Source organism: Jatropha curcas, chloroplast, assembly GCF_041381405.1.
Source record: "Jatropha curcas chloroplast, complete genome".
NCBI classification, from domain to species: Eukaryota; Viridiplantae; Streptophyta; class Magnoliopsida; order Malpighiales; family Euphorbiaceae; genus Jatropha; species Jatropha curcas.
Genome location: NC_012224.1, coordinates 120,001 through 137,500, shown reverse-complemented (window position 1 = coordinate 137,500; position 17,500 = coordinate 120,001). Strand labels below are relative to the sequence as shown.

The 17,500-nt window shown below is 29.2% G+C and overlaps 12 protein-coding genes and 1 non-coding gene; 10 read left to right on the top strand and 3 right to left on the bottom strand. All coding sequences in view use genetic code 11, as the record gives it.

Annotated features, from left to right (window-relative positions):
* The window catches only part of ycf1, a 5,724-nt gene extending 1,419 nt beyond the window's left edge, over positions 1–4,305 (top strand). The window contains exon 1 of the mRNA in view: positions 1–4,305. This exon is cut by the window's left edge and continues 1,419 nt beyond it. Coding sequence (YP_002720170.1) covers positions 1–4,305 — 4,305 coding nt within the window.
* Positions 4,306–4,732: 427 nt separating this feature from the next.
* rps15 lies at positions 4,733–5,005 on the top strand. The gene has a single exon. It carries the CDS (start codon positions 4,733–4,735, stop codon positions 5,003–5,005), a length of 273 nt encoding a protein of 90 aa, YP_002720169.1.
* A 106-nt stretch (positions 5,006–5,111) lies between these two features.
* ndhH (NADH dehydrogenase subunit 7) lies at positions 5,112–6,293 on the top strand. Its single transcript has one exon. The coding sequence runs from the start codon at positions 5,112–5,114 to the stop codon at positions 6,291–6,293; it is 1,182 nt and encodes a 393-aa protein (YP_002720168.1).
* A 1-nt stretch (position 6,294) lies between these two features.
* On the top strand, positions 6,295–8,521 carry ndhA (NADH dehydrogenase subunit 1). One transcript has 2 exons: positions 6,295–6,846; positions 7,982–8,521. Exons 1-2 carry the CDS (start codon positions 6,295–6,297, stop codon positions 8,519–8,521), a joined length of 1,092 nt encoding a protein of 363 aa, YP_002720167.1.
* An 81-nt stretch (positions 8,522–8,602) lies between these two features.
* ndhI (NADH dehydrogenase subunit I) lies at positions 8,603–9,115 on the top strand. The gene has a single exon. It carries the CDS (start codon positions 8,603–8,605, stop codon positions 9,113–9,115), a length of 513 nt encoding a protein of 170 aa, YP_002720166.1.
* Positions 9,116–9,668: 553 nt separating this feature from the next.
* ndhG (NADH dehydrogenase subunit 6) lies at positions 9,669–10,199 on the top strand. Its single transcript has one exon. It carries the CDS (start codon positions 9,669–9,671, stop codon positions 10,197–10,199), a length of 531 nt encoding a protein of 176 aa, YP_002720165.1.
* Positions 10,200–10,437: 238 nt separating this feature from the next.
* ndhE (NADH dehydrogenase subunit 4L) lies at positions 10,438–10,743 on the top strand. Its single transcript has one exon. It carries the CDS (start codon positions 10,438–10,440, stop codon positions 10,741–10,743), a length of 306 nt encoding a protein of 101 aa, YP_002720164.1.
* Positions 10,744–10,999: 256 nt separating this feature from the next.
* Positions 11,000–11,245, top strand: psaC (photosystem I subunit VII). The gene has a single exon. It carries the CDS (start codon positions 11,000–11,002, stop codon positions 11,243–11,245), a length of 246 nt encoding a protein of 81 aa, YP_002720163.1.
* A 149-nt stretch (positions 11,246–11,394) lies between these two features.
* ndhD (NADH dehydrogenase subunit 4) lies at positions 11,395–12,897 on the top strand. Its single transcript is given in 1 exon segment — positions 11,395–12,897. A coding segment is annotated over 1 exon segment (1,503 nt).
* A 299-nt stretch (positions 12,898–13,196) lies between these two features.
* ccsA (cytochrome c biogenesis protein) lies at positions 13,197–14,171 on the bottom strand. Its single transcript has one exon. The coding sequence runs from the start codon at positions 14,169–14,171 to the stop codon at positions 13,197–13,199; it is 975 nt and encodes a 324-aa protein (YP_002720161.1).
* A 107-nt stretch (positions 14,172–14,278) lies between these two features.
* On the bottom strand, positions 14,279–14,357 carry trnL-UAG. Its single transcript has one exon. It is a non-coding gene; the product is annotated as a tRNA-Leu (tRNA).
* Positions 14,358–15,376: 1,019 nt separating this feature from the next.
* On the bottom strand, positions 15,377–15,529 carry rpl32. Its single transcript has one exon. The coding sequence runs from the start codon at positions 15,527–15,529 to the stop codon at positions 15,377–15,379; it is 153 nt and encodes a 50-aa protein (YP_002720160.1).
* Positions 15,530–16,177: 648 nt separating this feature from the next.
* Positions 16,178–17,500, top strand: part of ndhF (NADH dehydrogenase subunit 5) — a 2,367-nt gene continuing 1,044 nt past the window's right edge. Inside the window, exon 1 of the mRNA in view lies at positions 16,178–17,500. This exon is cut by the window's right edge and continues 1,044 nt beyond it. Coding sequence (YP_002720159.1) covers positions 16,178–17,500 — 1,323 coding nt within the window.

The window sequence follows — 17,500 nt, the reverse complement described above, 5'->3', positions numbered from 1 at the left end:
GGATATCTTGCTCTGAATACACTCCAAAAAAGGACTAGATTGTGTAATGATAAAACTAAAAAAGAGTACTTACCTAAAATATATGATCCCTTATTGAGTGGGTCATACCGCGGAAAAATCCAATTTTTTTTTTCACCCTCAATTTTAAATAAAACTTCCATAAAAAATTCTATAGAGATGGTTTGGATAAATAAAATTCATCTTTTTCTTCTTATTACTAATTATCAAAAATTCGAACCAAAAACAGATGTAAAATCATTTTCAACAGAAATTGCTTATTTCTTAAACTTAATTAATGAATTTGCCGGAAAATCAAGATCGAGTTTAAATTTTAAGGAACTCTCTTTATTTCCAGATCACAAAGAAGAAAAAATGGATTTAGAAAATCGAATAAAAATTTTCAAATTTTTATTTGATACAGTTATCGCGAATTCAAAAAATAAAACAATTAGAAATAATTCTATTGGAATAAAAGAAATAAGTAAACAAGTTCCTCGATGGTCATATAAATTAATTGACGATTTGGAACAACAAGAGGGAGAAAATGAAGAAAATGAAGAAAACATGGCGGAAGATCATGAAATTCGTTCACGAAAAGCCAAACGTGTAGTGATTTTTACTGATAATCAACAAAATACTGAGACTTATAATAATACCAAAGATACAACGAATTCTGATCAAATAGACAAAGTGACTTTGATACGTTATTCACAACAATCGGACTTTCGTCGAGACATAATAAAAGGATCTATGCGAGCACAAAGACGCAAAATACCTATATTGGAACTGTTTCAAGCAAATGTGCATTCCCCCCTTTTTTTGGACAGAATAGACAAATCCCTTGTTTTTTCTTTTGATATTTCCGAACTAATGAAAACAATGTTTATAAATTGGACGTGTAAAAACGCAGAATTCACAATTTCGGATTCTACTTATACAGAGAAAAAACAAAAAGAAAGTAAAAAAAAAGAAGACGACAAAAGAGAGGAAAAAGCTCGGATAGAAATAGCCGAAGCCTGGGATAGCATTCTTTTTGCTCAAGCAATAAGAGGGTGTGTTTTAGTAACCCAGTCGATTCTTAGAAAATATATTATATTAACTTTTTTAATAATAACTAAAAATATCATTCGTATACTACTTTTTCAAATTCCCGAATGGTCTGAGGATTTTAAAGATTGGAGTAGAGAAATGCATGTTAAATGCACTTATAATGGAGTTCAATTATCCGAAAAAGAATTTCCAAAAAACTGGTTAACAGACGGGATTCAAATAAAGATCCTATTTCCTTTTCGTCTAAAACCTTGGCACAGATCTAAGTTAAAACTCCCTCCCAAAGATCCAATGAAAAAGAAAACACAAAAACGGATTTTTGTTTTTTTAACAGTTTGGGGAATGGAAGTTGAATTGCCTTTTGGTTCTCCCCGAAAACGGCTTTCCCTCTTTGAACCCATCTTTAAAAAACTCGAAAAAAAAATTCGAAAAATAAAAAAAAAAGGTTTTCGAGTTCTAACAATTTTAGAAGAAAGAAGAAAATTTTTTCTAAAATTATCAAAAGAAAAAAAAATTGGGTTATCAAAAACATTTTTTTTCGAAAAGAAAAAAGAAATAATAAACAAATTTTCAAAATCAAAAAGAAATGCAAATTTATTATCTGGATTTATAAAAGTATATGAATTGAATGAAACTAAAAAAGAAAAAAATTCAATAATCGATAACAATAATGGAACGATTCAAAAATTGTCTACTCCAACTCGATCTATGGCTTGGACAAATTATTCACTAACAGAAAAAAAAATGAAAGATCTTTCTTCTAGAAGAAAGATAATCATAAATCAAATAGAAAAAATGAAAAAAGAAAAGGAAACAAAAATTATAACCTCAAAAATACATATTAATCCTAACAAAATAAGTTATAATGTTAAAAAATTAAAATCATCAAAAAATATTTCACAGATACAGATATTAAAAAGGGGAAATGCTCGATTAGTGCGTAAATTCCATTTTTTTATAAAAATTTTGATTCAAAGGATATACATAGATATCTTTTTAAGTATCATTAATATTCCGAGGATCAATGCACAGCTTTTTCTTGAATCAACAAAAAAATTATTACTAAATATGTTTGCAATAATGAAAAAAAAATCACAAAAAATTGATAAAACAAAGCAAAATACAATTCACTTTCTTTCGATTATGATTATAAAAAAGTTACTTAATAATAGTAATATTGCTGTTATTAATAACAATTCACAGATTTTTTGTGATATATCCTCCTTGTCACAAACATATGTATTTTACAAATTATCACAAATCCAAATTATTAATTTATATAAGTTACGATCTATCCTTCAATATCATGGCCTTTTTCTTAAGAATGAGATAAAGGATTATTTTAGAGCCCAAGGGATATTTAATTCCAAATTAAAAGATAAAAATTTTCAAAATTTCGTAATAAATCAATGGAAAAACTGGTTAAGGGGTCATTATCAATATAAATATGATTTAACTCAGATTAGATGGTCTAGATTAATATCACAAAAATGGCGAAATAGAATCAAGCAACACCATATGGTTCAAAATAAAAAATTTAATAAATTCAATTTATATGAAAAAGACCAATTAAATGAAAAAAGACCAATTAATTCATTACGAAAAAAAAATGATAATGATTTTGCGGCAGATTCATTACCGAATCAAAAAAAGAATTTTCAAAAACACTGTAGATATAATCTTTTATCATATAAATCCATTAATTATGAAAATAAGAAGAACTCATATATTTACGGATTCCCATTACAAGTAAATAAACAAGAGATTTCTTATAATTACAACACAAATAAAAGCAAATTATTTGACATGTTGGAAAGTATTCCTATCAATAATTATCTAGGGGAAGATGATATTAGCGATATGGAGAAAAGCCCGACTAGAAAATATTTGGATTGGAGAATTCTCGATTTTTGTCTTAGAAAAAAGGTCGATATTGAGTCCTGGATTGATATCGGAAGCAAAGAAAAAAAAAATACTAAGACTAGGACTAATAAGTATCAAATAATTGATAAAATCGATAAGAAAAATCTTCTTTTTCTTACAATTCACCAAGATCAAGAAGTCAATTCATCCAATCAAAAAAAAAACCTTTTTGATTGGCTGGGAATGAATGAAGAAATACAAAATCGTCTCATATCCAATTTTGAACTTTGGTTCTTTCGAAAATTTGTGATACTTTATAACACATATAAGATAAAACCATGGGCAATACCCATCCAATTTCTTCTTTTCAATTTTCATAGAAATGAAAATGTTAGTAAAAATACTAAAATCAACGAGAAGAAAAACGGCGATCTTTTTATATCATCGAATGAAAAAAAATTCATTGAATTAGAGAATCGAAATCACGAAGAAAAAGAATCCAAAGACAAAATGGACTTTGGATCAGTTTTCGCAAATCAAGAAAAAAATATTGAAGAAGATTATATGGGATTAGATATGAAAAAACATAGAAATAAAAAACAAAACAAAAGTCATACGGAAGTAGAGCTTGATTTCTTCCTAAAACGGTATTTATGTTTTCAATTAAGATGGAATGATTCTTTAAATGAAAAAATAATCAATAATATCAAAGTATATTGTCTCCTGCTTAGACTGACAAATCCACGAGAAATTCTTATATCTTCTATTCAAAGACAAGAAATAAGTCTGAATATTCTGATGGTTCAGAAGGATTTAACTCTTACTGAATTGATGAAAAAGGGAATATTTATTATCGAACCTGTTCGTTTGTCAGTAAAAAATAATGGACAATTTCTTTTGTATCAAACGGTAGGTATCTTATTAGTTCATAAGAACAAACAACAAATTAATCAAAAATACAGAGAAAAAATCTATATTGATAAAAAGAATTTTACCGAACCTATTGAAAGACATCAAAGTCTAATTGGCAATAGAGACAAAAATGATTATGATTTACTTGTTCCTGAAAATATTTTATTCCCTAAACGTCGTAGAGAATTAAGAATTCTAACTTCTTTCAATTTTAAAAACCAAAATGATATTCATAAAAATGATATTCATATAAATACAGAAATTTTCAACGTTAATAAAATAAAAAACTGTGGTCCTATTTTGGATAAAAGTAAACATTTTGATAGAGATAAAAATAAACTAATTAAATTCAAATTTTTTCTTTGGCCCCATTTTCGATTAGAAGATTTAGCTTGTATGAATCGCTATTGGTTTGATACTAATAATGCCAGTTGCTTCAGTATGGTAAGAATATATATATATCCACGGGCGCAATTTTAGTTTTAGTAAAGGTGCATTTTTCATTTTTCATATATATCCCATAGCATATCTAATCGAGTATATGAAAACAAGGAGATGGGCACGTTATTTTTTTACACTCCATATTCATATGGAATTCAATCATGTATTAATTAGATCTAGAAACGAATCTTTTTACTTTCAATTCCATTTTAGATAGAATTTTTTTCTCTTTTGGAAACGAAAAAATATACCATCCTTTTTGTATCTATAACTGAATAAAAAAAAATGGAATTGATTAAGGATAAATTGGATTTGACAAGATTTTGAATTATTAACAAAGAAAGATTATTGTGTATACAAAATTAAAATGAACTGACATTATTATTTATTAATACATTTTCTATTATTACTGATTAATAAAAAATATCTTAAACTAAAAAAAATAAACTAAAAAAGTACTTTTTTTATGGTAAAAAATTCATTCATTTCGGTTATTTCACAAGAAGAAAAAAACGAAAACAAAGAATCCGTTGAATTTCAAATAGTAAGTTTCACTAATAAGATACGAAGACTTACTTCACATTTGGAATTGCATAGAAAAGACTATTCATCTCAGAGGGGTTTGCGGAAAATTCTAGGAAAACGTCAACGATCGCTGTCTTATTTAGCAAAGAAAAAGAGAGTACGTTATAAAGAATTAATTAGCCGGTTGGATATTCGGGAGTCAAAAATTCGTTAAACTGATAAATTGAGGAGTTTTTTTGAATTATTTGATTTATTAGATCTTGAGATGAATTTCTTTTTGTTTTCAGTAATTCATGGAAGAATAGATCGAGGAAACCCCTATGAATGTACCAGCTATGCGAAAAGACCTTATGATAGTCAATATGGGTCCCCACCACCCATCAATGCATGGTGTTCTTCGACTCATCGTTACTCTAGATGGCGAAGATGTTATTGACTGTGAACCAATATTAGGTTATTTACACAGAGGCATGGAAAAAATTGCGGAAAATCGAACAATTATACAATATTTGCCCTATGTAACACGTTGGGATTATTTGGCTACTATGTTCACAGAAGCAATAACAGTAAATGGCCCAGAACTGTTAGGAAATATTCAAGTGCCTAAAAGAGCTAGCTATATCAGGGTAATTATGTTGGAATTGAGTCGTATAGCTTCTCATTTATTATGGCTTGGCCCTTTTATGGCGGATATTGGGGCACAGACTCCTTTCTTCTATATTTTTAGAGAGAGAGAGTTAGTATATGATTTATTCGAAGCTGCCACTGGTATGAGAATGATGCATAATTATTTTCGTATTGGGGGAGTAGCGGCTGATCTACCTCATGGCTGGATAGATAAATGTTTGGATTTTTGTGATTATTTTTTAACAAGAGTTGCTGAATATCAAAAACTTATTACGCGAAATCCTATTTTTTTAGAACGAGTTGAAGGAGTTGGTATTGTTGGTACAGAGGAAGCAATAAATTGGGGGTTATCAGGACCAATGCTACGAGCTTCCGGAGTACAATGGGATCTTCGTAAAATGGATCGTTATGAGTGTTACGACGAATTTGATTGGGAAGTCCAGTGGCAAAAAGAAGGGGATTCATTAGCTCGTTATTTAGTCCGAATTGGTGAAACGATGGAATCTATAAAAATTATTCAACAGGCTCTGGAAGGAATTCCGGGGGGGCCCTATGAAAATTTAGAAACCCGACGTTTTGATAAAGAAGGGGATCCAGAATGGAACGATTTCGAATATCGATTCATTAGTAAAAGAACTTCTCCTACTTTTGAATTACCGAAACAAGAACTTTATGTGAGAGTCGAAGCTCCAAAAGGAGAATTGGGAATTTTTCTGATAGGGGATCAGAGCGGTTTTCCTTGGAGATGGAAAATTCGCCCCCCGGGTTTTATCAATTTGCAAATTCTTCCTCAATTAGTTAAAAGAATGAAATTGGCTGATATTATGACAATACTAGGTAGTATAGATATCATTATGGGAGAAGTTGATCGTTGAAATGATAATTGATACAACAGAAGTACAAGCTATCAATTCTTTTTCTAGATTAGAATCCTTAAACGAGGTCTATGGACTTCTATGGGCCTTTGTCCCTATTTTGATTCTTGTATTTGGAATCACGATAGGCATACTAGTAATTGTATGGTTAGAAAGAGAAATATCTGCAGGGATACAACAACGTATTGGACCTGAATATGCCGGTCCTTTAGGGGTTCTTCAAGCTCTAGCGGATGGGACAAAACTTCTTTTCAAAGAGAATCTTTTTCCATCTAGGGGAGATACTCGTTTATTCAGTATCGGACCATCCATAGCAGTCATATCAACTTTATTAAGCTATTCAGTAATTCCTTTTGGCTATCACTTTGTTTTAACTGATCTAAATATTGGTGTTTTTTTATGGATTGCCATTTCAAGTATTGCTCCCATTGGACTTCTTATGTCAGGATATGGATCCAATAATAAATATTCTTTTTTAGGTGGTCTACGAGCTGCTGCTCAATCGATTAGTTATGAAATACCATTAAGTCTTTGTGTGTTATCCATATCTCTACGTGTGATTCGTTGAAACATAAATTTTTCCCTATTCTTTTTAGGACTTTTTAGGAAAAGGGCGAAATGAATAGATATCTTCATTTTTTATTCATCATTTGGGTTGATGAACTAAATTGGATAGTTATATGAGTAAAAGAAAACAACTTCGAAATTTGAAGTAAAAAATGGAGACTCATTTCCTATGTACAAGAGTAAAACAGAAAAAAAAAGAAGACCGGTTGCCCCAAGATTGGTTGATTAGTCATCCTGACTTGAAGCGGGCTCAAAAGATCAACCTTGTTGAGTTTTCTTGAGTTTTCACTATCATTTATATGTATTACCATAATTCTAACAGGTGATTAAGCAAAAATGAGTGGATGGTTAGGAATACCAAGATACACAAAGGATTAGTAATAGATTGAAAATTATCTAAATTATCTACAAAGGGTATTTCGGCCTAATTCGGCCTAATAGATAATAGAAAAGTATATTAATTGGGGCTTTAAGTTGGTAGAAATGATCAGGTAGTACTCCCCATGATTCCGATCCAGAGTATGCTCCTACCCACCGATTAAAGAAATAACTATCAGGAACGAAATAATCCTTTCATTTTTTTAATCCCCCTTTTTCTTTTTTTTCAGAAAGAAGAATAGGAACGAAAAAAAAGAAATATTTTTTATTCTTTTTTTCTATATCAATATTCATAAAGATGGAATTCGTGTCATAATTCAGAATATCTAACTTTTTCGTAATCGAAAATGATAGGTTGAAATATCTATTGGTATTTTTATAAGGAATATTTTCCTTTTTACAAAGAGTATTTTATCGAAGGATTTAAGTTATTACTTAAAAAGAAAAATTGAATAAAGGATGAGATCAATTCAGAAGTACTTTTTTATTTTTAGTATTATAACAGATAGAATTTCGTTGCTCGAATTTTGGAACGTCGAAAGATTTGATTTTGATCCTATCTATTCTATAACTATTCTATAATATAAACATTCTATAAATATATCAAAATAAATAATATCAAAATAAATAATACGCTCTGATCCTTAAATTTATTTATAGCTTTCGAGGAGCCGTATGAGGTGAGAATCTCATGTACGGTTCTGTAATAGCGATGGGAACAGTGATGTTATCACCGACTATAATTATCTAACAGTTCAAGTACCGTTGATATAGTTGAGGCACAATCAAAATACGGTTTTTGGGGGTGGAATTTGTGGCGTCAACCTATAGGATTTATCATTTTTTTTATTTCTTCTCTAGCAGAGTGTGAAAGATTGCCTTTTGATTTACCAGAAGCAGAAGAAGAATTAGTAGCAGGCTATCAAACCGAATATTCTGGTATAAAATTTGGTTTATTTTATATTGCTTCCTATCTAAACTTATTAGTTTCTTCATTATTTGTAACAGTTCTTTACTTGGGTGGTTGGAATATCCCTATTTCGTATCTATTCGTTCCTGAGCTTTTTCAAATAAATAAAATAGGTGGAGTCTTTGAAACAACAATAGGTATCTTTATTACATTGGTTAAAACTTATTTGTTCTTGTTCATTCCTATTACAACAAGATGGACTTTACCTAGACTAAGAATGGACCAACTTTTAAATCTTGGATGGAAATTTCTTTTACCTATTTCTCTCGGTAATTTATTATTAACAACCTCTTTCCAACTCCTTTCACTATAAAAGAATAATAAAAAAAAATTTCTAGATTCATGATCTACAAGAGAAAAAACAAACATAAAATTATTCATAAATATTCACCATATGTTTCCTATGGTAACTGGGTTCATGAATTATGGGCAACAAACCATGCAAGCTGCAAGGTACATTGGTCAAGGTTTCATGATTACCTTATCCCATGCAAACCGTTTACCTGTAACGATTCAATATCCTTATGAAAAATTAATCACATCGGAGCGTTTCCGCGGTCGAATCCATTTTGAATTTGATAAATGCATTGCTTGTGAAGTATGTGTTCGGGTATGCCCTATAGATCTACCTGTTGTTGATTGGCAATTGGAAACTGACATTCGAAAGAAACGGTTGCTTAATTACAGTATCGATTTTGGAATCTGTATATTTTGTGGCAACTGTGTTGAGTATTGTCCAACAAATTGTTTATCAATGACTGAAGAATATGAACTTTCTACTTATGATCGTCACGAATTGAATTATAATCAAATTGCTTTAGGTCGTTTACCAATGTCAGTAGTTGACGATTATACAATTCGAACAATTTTGAATTCAACTCAACAAAAAATCAACAAAAAAAAATAGATAAACCACTTTGATTGATTAAAAAGTACAATTATTAAACCAAAATTCACTAAAATTCACTAAAATTCGGCTTTGATCTATCTTTGATCTATTTTGATCTATCTTTGATCTATAAGAGATGGAATGGGATTTCTTTCATTTTTCTTGGTCAATAACTAAAAAAATTACAAATTCCAACTATTGATTTGATTGATTGATGAGAATAGCATCGCGGCTAAATTTGGATTGAAAATCTATTAATATATCTGTAATTTTATCCATAATTTTTTCGATAATAAAATTTTGAATGCCTTTTTCGAGAAAGAATGAGATTAGTACAATAGCTGTACTTATAGTAATCTATACCCCTTAGGGTTTAAAGGGTTTAATTCAATTAAGAACCTATTTATAAATATAAATATTATAAATATAAATATTATTATTATAAATAGAATAAAAAATAAATATAAAAAAATAATAAAAAAATATTCTAAAAATAAAAAAGTTTTTCCTGGTCAAGTCAATAAGGTCATGAAAAAACAATTCCATTTTTTTATCTCTTATTTTACGTGCAATGGATTTGCCTGGACTAATACATGATTTTCTTTTAGTCTTTCTGGGATTAGGTCTTATATTAGGAGGTCTAGGAGTGGTATTATTTACCAATCCAATTTATTCTGCTTTTTCGTTGGGATTTGTTCTTGTTTGTATATCTTTATTCTATATTTTATCAAACTCTCATTTTGTAGCTGCTGCACAGCTCCTTATTTATGTGGGAGCTATAAATGTTTTAATTCTATTTGCCGTGATGTTCATGAATGGTTCAGAATATTACAAAGATTTTAATCTTTGGACTGTTGGAAACGGGGTTACTTCCTTAGTTTGTACAAGCATTTTTATTTCACTAATTACTATTATTTCAGATACATCATGGTACGGGATTATTTGGACTACAAGAACAAATCAGATTATAGAACAAGATTTAATAAGTAATGGGCAACAAATTGGAATTCATTTATCAACAGATTTTTTTCTTCCATTTGACTTTATTTCAGTAATTCTTTTAGTTGCTTTGATAGGTGCGATTGCTGTGGCTCGTCAGTAATAAATCTTTAGAATTAGTAACCGCAATCCAAATTTAACAAATTTCATTTTATGTTATCACATTTTTTTTCCTTCAATTCTATTTAAAGATTATTTATGTATAAACTCTTTTATTTTATTTGATCCATATATTTCTTTGTTCTGTACTTGTGATATTCTTATTCTAGTCAATCCAATTTGTTGATGTTGAATTTTTGTTCATATTGAAAAAAAAATCGAAATTTATAAGGAGTTGGTCAATGATGCTCGAACATGTACTTGTTTTGAGTGCCTATTTATTTTCTATCGGTATCTATGGATTGATCACGAGTCGAAATATGGTTAGAGCCCTTATGTGCCTTGAACTTATACTGAATGCAGTTAATATAAATTTCGTAACATTTTCTGATTTTTTTGATAGTCGCCAACTAAAGGGAAATATTTTTTCAATTTTTGTTATAGCTATCGCAGCCGCTGAAGCAGCTATTGGACCAGCTATTGTTTCATCAATTTATCGTAACAGAAAATCAACCCGTATCAATCAATCGAATTTGTTGAATAAGTAGTATTAATCATATAGAATATAATTTTCATATTCATTAATTCGAGTTGGCATGTATGATACGTAGTAACTTATCCGATCATGTTTGCAAAAACGTAAGAAATAAAAGTATCTTGGCTCTACTCTATCTCATGAGTCGATCTAGAATTGAATAGGAAAATTCTGCTAAATCATTGATTCGTCTGGTGTCTAAATATATAATGATTCATTTAGAAATTTACTAGATTGAAATTTTATAACGTTAAAAAATTATAAATCCAATGTCACATTCAGTAAAGATTTATGATACATGTATAGGGTGTACTCAATGTGTCCGAGCCTGTCCCACCGATGTATTAGAAATGATACCTTGGGATGGATGTAAATCTAAGCAAATTGCTTCTGCTCCAAGAACAGAGGACTGCGTTGGTTGTAAGAGATGCGAATCCGCCTGTCCAACAGATTTCTTGAGTGTTCGAGTTTATTTATGGCATGAAACAACTCGAAGCATGGGTCTAGCTTATTGATACTTTCCAGAAAAACCCACTTGAACATATTTGATTTTTTGTTTACCGACAAAAACCCGTACTCGAAAAAAATAATATATATATAATATATATATATATTATGTTTTCGAGCACGGGTTTTTCTAGTCCAAGTGTATCTTGTCTTTACCACGAATTCTTTTCCTTGGTTAACAATACTTGTAGTTTTACCGATATCCGCGGGTTCCTTAATTTTCCTTTTCCCTCATAGAGGAAATAAGGTAATTAGGTGGTATACTTTATGTATATGTGTTTTAGAGCTTCTTTTAATGACTTATGTGTTCTCTTATTATTTCCAATTGGACGATCCATTAATTCAATTAACAGAAGATTATAAATGGATCAAGTTTTTTGATTTTTACTGGAGATTGGGAATAGATGGATTTTCTTTAGGACCTATTTTATTGACAGGATTTATCACTACTTTAGCTACTTTAGCGGCTCGGCCAATTAATCGGGATTCCCGATTATTCCATTTTCTGATGTTAGCAATGTATAGTGGTCAAATAGGATTATTTTCTTCTCAAGATCTTTTACTTTTTTTTATCATGTGGGAGTTAGAATTAATTCCCATTTATCTACTTCTATCAATGTGGGGGGGAAAGAAACGTCTGTATTCAGCTACAAAGTTTATTTTGTATACTGCAGGGGGTTCTGTTTTTTTATTAATGGGAGCTTTGGGTATCGCTTTATATGGTTCCAATGAACCAAGATTCCATTTTGAAATATCAGCCAATCAATCATATCCTGCGGCGCTAGAAATATTTTTCTATATTGGATTTCTTATTGCTTTTGCTGTCAAATCACCGATTATACCCTTACATACATGGTTACCAGACACGCATGGGGAAGCACATTACAGTACTTGTATGCTTCTAGCCGGAATCTTATTAAAAATGGGGGCATATGGATTGATTCGAATCAATATGGGATTCTTACCTCATGCTCATTCTATCTTTTCTCCCTGGTTGATAATAGTAGGCGTAATGCAAATAATCTATGCAGCTTCAACATCTCCTGGTCAACGAAATTTAAAAAAAAGAATAGCATATTCTTCTGTATCTCATATGGGTTTCATAATTATAGGAATTTGCTCTATAAGTGATATGGGGCTCAACGGAGCCATTTTACAAATAATATCACATGGATTTATTGGTGCTGCACTTTTTTTCTTGGCAGGAACGGGTTATGATAGAATACGTCGTGTTTATCTTGACGAAATGGGTGGAATGGCTCCCCCAATGCCAAAAATATTTACGACATTCAGTATCTTATCACTAGCTTCTCTTGCATTACCGGGCATGAGTGGTTTTTTTTCGGAATTGATAGTCTTTTTTGGAATAATTACCGGTCAAAAATATCTTTTAATGTCAAAAATATTAATTACTTTTGTAATGGCAGTTGGAATGATATTAACTCCTATTTATTTATTATCTATGTTACGCCAGATATTCTATGGGTACAGGCTATTTAATGTCCAAAACTCTTATTTTTTTGATTCTGGACCGCGAGAGTTATTTGTTTCGATCTCTATCCTTCTGCCTGTAATAGGCATTGGTATTTATCCGGATTTCGTTTTCTCATTATCAATTGACAAGGTCGAAGCTATTCTATCTAATTATTTTTATAGATAGTTTTTTTCTATTTTTCTAAATAAAACAAAAAATAAAAAAAGAAATCCTATGATTTTTAAAAATGAAAAATCCTTATGTTATACAATGAAAAAGCTTTTTTTCGTCTCTTAAATTTTAAATTGAAGTTAAAAAATGAATTGTAACCAAATTGTTTTGGCATTTGTGAGAACTTTTTGAATCAAGTAATATGGCGATTCAAAAGGTTCTCAACGGCTTACCTGAAGTTTTTTTTGTCTATATGCTTTGCTGTCCTATATAGTTGCATTCGTCAGACATTCAATTAAATGTTAATTGGTAAATTAGATGTTAATTGTTAATGTAAATGAACCATAACTATGCAAACCTATTCCTAATAAATTAACTCCAAAATAACATATCCAAATTAGAAGAAAACCGATAAAAGCGACAATTGCCGAATTTAAATCCTCAAAATTTTTATTTGTTCGAGTATGAAAATAAATCGCAAATATGGTCCACGTAATAAATGCCCAAGTTTCCTTTGGGTCCCAACTCCAATATGATCCCCACGCTTCATTAGCCCAGACTGCTCCCGAAAGAATACCTATGGTTAAAAAGATAAACCCTATACTTATAATACGATAACCCCAGTCATCTAATTGTTGAATCAATTGAAACCTGTAATAATTCCTATTAGTAGAAGAAAGAAAAGAAATATTTCTTAAAACATTCTTTCTTTCCGTCATATATTGTATCTCACTAAAAGAAAATGAATCATTTAATAAATTATTGTTTTTATCAACAATTCTTATAATTTTTCGAAATGTGATTACTAGAAATGCTACTGATAATAATGATCCACACAAAAGAGCTGCATAGCCCAATATCATCATACTTACGTGCATCATTAACCAATGGGATTGGAGAGCGGGCACTAAGATTTCGGAGTGATGCATGTCAGTTAAAAGACCCGAAGTAGTAAATCCTTGGGTAAAAAAAGTACTTGGCGCGGTTATTGCGCTTAGAAAATTTTTGTGTTTTTTAAAATACGGAACCATATGAATAATGGAAAAAACCCAGGAAAGAAAGATTAATGATTCATATAAATCACTTAATGGTAAATGTCCCCCAAAAATCCAACGAGTAACTAATAATCCTGTTATACAGAAAAAAGTAATTATCATGCCCTTTTCTGACGAATCATATAATTCTACGAATTCATCGACTAATAAGGTTATCAAATGAATTGTAATTACAATTGACACGACTGAAAAAGATATATGAGTTAATATATGTTCTAAAGTCGAAAATATCATAATTTTTATTTTTTATTTTCAAAAGGGTTCTAATTATATGAAATTGAAATCGGAAATTGAATTCATTATAGGATTTATTGTACCCTTTTGAAAATTACAGGAAGTTATGCCGCTACTCGGACTCGAACCGAGATGCTCTAGCACTGCTTCCTAAGAGCAGCGTGTCTACCGATTTCACCATAGCGGCTTACTCGAAATCATAATAATCGATTGTTATTTAATCGTCGAGAGTCAATTCAATGTAATATTTTTTTAGGAAACATTAAAATTAATTCAAATTAATGAAGAAAAATTCATTTAATAATGTAATAATGAAAAAAAAATCGAAATTTTTTTTATGGACTATGATTTGAATATTCCAAGATTTATGGAAATATTTTATATTTTATTGGTTATTATTATGGAGAGAATTTGTGTTAGGATTTAGGAACCCAATTAGGTATTGATCTGGACATATCATATAACAAAAAATTTCGAGTTCTACTCCGTAAATCCTGTCTAATTTATCTAATTTATCTAATTTAATATATAATATATACCTTGATCTATTTTCCAGCCCGAGCCTAAGCATATTATATTATTAAAGTAGACCATTCAAAGATCTATTCTTTTATATTCAAATAGTATAAATATAATAAATATAAAAAAGACAAAATTTATGAATATTTATTATTGTGATTGTCAGAAATGAGTCGATGGGAAAAAAGAATCCCCACCCCGAAAATGATAAAATATCCTAACAACAAAAAGAAAGGTGAAACTTTGTGTCTTTCTTTTTTTTCTTTTTTTTGCAAACAAATAAAAAAGTACTGTTTTTCGAATTCAATAGACAAAAGAATTATTTATTCTACATATGATAAAAGCAAAAGTAGTTCAATTTAATATTGATTACATTGAAAAAGAATGAAAATCTTTATATTTATATATATCTTTATATTTATATATATCTTTATATTTATTATATCTTTATATTTATATATATCTTTATATTTATCTTTATATTTATATTTTATATTTATATATATATATAATATATATTTATATATATATAAATATATATTATATATTTTATATATTTTATTTTTCATATTTTATTTTTCTATTTTCTAATATTTTTCTATTTTCTAATATAAATTAGAAAATAGAAAACAAAATTAAACCTTTTCTTATGTCAAGTCAAATCGGATTATTCCAACCTTTCATTTTTATTTGTCGCACAAAAAGCTTTTTGAATTACCTGTAGAAAGGGATTTCGCTAATGAAAAAGCTTTCAATACTACCCAATATCCCTTCCTTTTCCAAATATTTTTTCGAATACGCTTTTTTGATATAGAAATACGCTTTTTTGGAACTGCCATTCAAAAAAAAGAAGTTTTATATTGTTAAAGTTGGATGTGAAAGACATTTATTGTTCGAAAAAAGAGTTCTTTACTATTTAATATCCATATATTCTTTACTATTTATTATCCATATAATTTAGCCTGTAAATTATCTTCTTTTCATAATTTCATAAAAAGAGGCCTATTCACTTATTATTTTATTCTTTTTTTTTTAGGAAATTAGAAAAAAAAGAAAAAAAAATAAGTATTTTTCACTAGTATTTTTATTTGAATTTGACCAATTCTAACTTTTTGATTTAAATATTTGAAGTATTTTGGAAAAATTCAGAATAATTAAGAATAAAAATTCAAATTCGATTTTAGTTTTATATTATATATATATTTTATTATTATATATATATTTTATTATATATATTATTATATTATTTTATTATATATATTATTATATTATTTTATTATATATATATATATTATATATTTATTATTTTTATTATATATATTATTATATTATTTTATTATATATATATATATTATATATTTATTATTATATATTTATATATTTATATATTTTTTATATATTTTTTATTGACTGACTTATTTTAAAAGATATAAGAACCGATGAATCAGAAACAATTAATTATTAATTCAAAATTAAAAAGTTTTTTTATGGAACATATATATCAATATTCATGGATCATACCTTTCGTTACGTTCACCGTGCCTATATTAATAGGAGCGGGACTCCTACTTTTTCCGGCAGCAACAAAAAAACTTCGTCGTATATGGGTTTTTCCAAGCGTTTTATTGTTAAATATAGTCATGATTTTTTCAATCGATCTGTCTATTCAGCAAATAAATAGCAGTTTTTTATATCAATATATATGGTCGTGGACTATCAATAATGATTTTTCTTTAGAGTTCGGATACTTGATTGACCCACTTACTTCTATTTTGTCAGTATTAATTACTACAGTTGGAATTTTGGTTCTTTTTTATAGTGATAATTATATGTCTCATGATCAAGGCTATTTGAGATTTTTTGCTTATATGAGTTTTTTCAATACTTCAATGTTGGGATTAGTTACTAGTTCTAATTTGATACAAATTTATATTTTTTGGGAATTGGTTGGAATGTGTTCTTATCTATTAATAGGTTTTTGGTTCACACGACCTATTGCATCAAACGCTTGTCAAAAAGCGTTTGTAACTAATCGTGTAGGGGATTTTGGTTTATTATTAGGAATTTTAGGTCTTTATTGGATAACAGGCAGTTTCGAATTTCGGGATTTGTTCAAAATATTCAATAACTTGATTTCTAATAATCAGGTTAATCTTTTATTTGTTACTTTGTGTGCCTTTCTATTATTTTCCGGTGCAATTGCGAAATCGGCGCAATTTCCTCTTCATGTATGGTTACCGGATGCCATGGAAGGGCCTACTCCTATTTCGGCTCTGATACATGCTGCTACTATGGTAGCGGCGGGGATTTTTCTTATAGCTCGACTTTTTCCTCTTTTTGTAGTCACACCTTACATAATGAATCTAATCGCTTTGATAGGTATAATAACAGTATTTTTAGGAGCTACTTTAGCTCTTGCTCAAAAAGATATTAAGAGAAGTTTAGCCTATTCTACAATGTCTCAATTGGGTTATATGATGTTAGCTCTAGGTATGGGGTCTTATCGAGTCGCTTTATTTCATTTGATTACTCATGCCTATTCGAAGGCATTGTTGTTTTTAGGATCTGGATCGATTATTCATTCAATGGAAGCTATTGTTGGTTATTCTCCAGATAAGAGTCAAAATATGGTTCTGATGGGTGGTTTAACAAAACATATTCCAATTACAAAAACTGCTTTTTTATTAGGAACACTTTCCCTTTGTGGTATTCCACCTTTCGCCTGTTTTTGGTCCAAAGATGAGATTCTTAATGATAGTTGGTTGTATTCACCTATTTTTGCAATAATAGCTTGTTTCACAGCAGGATTA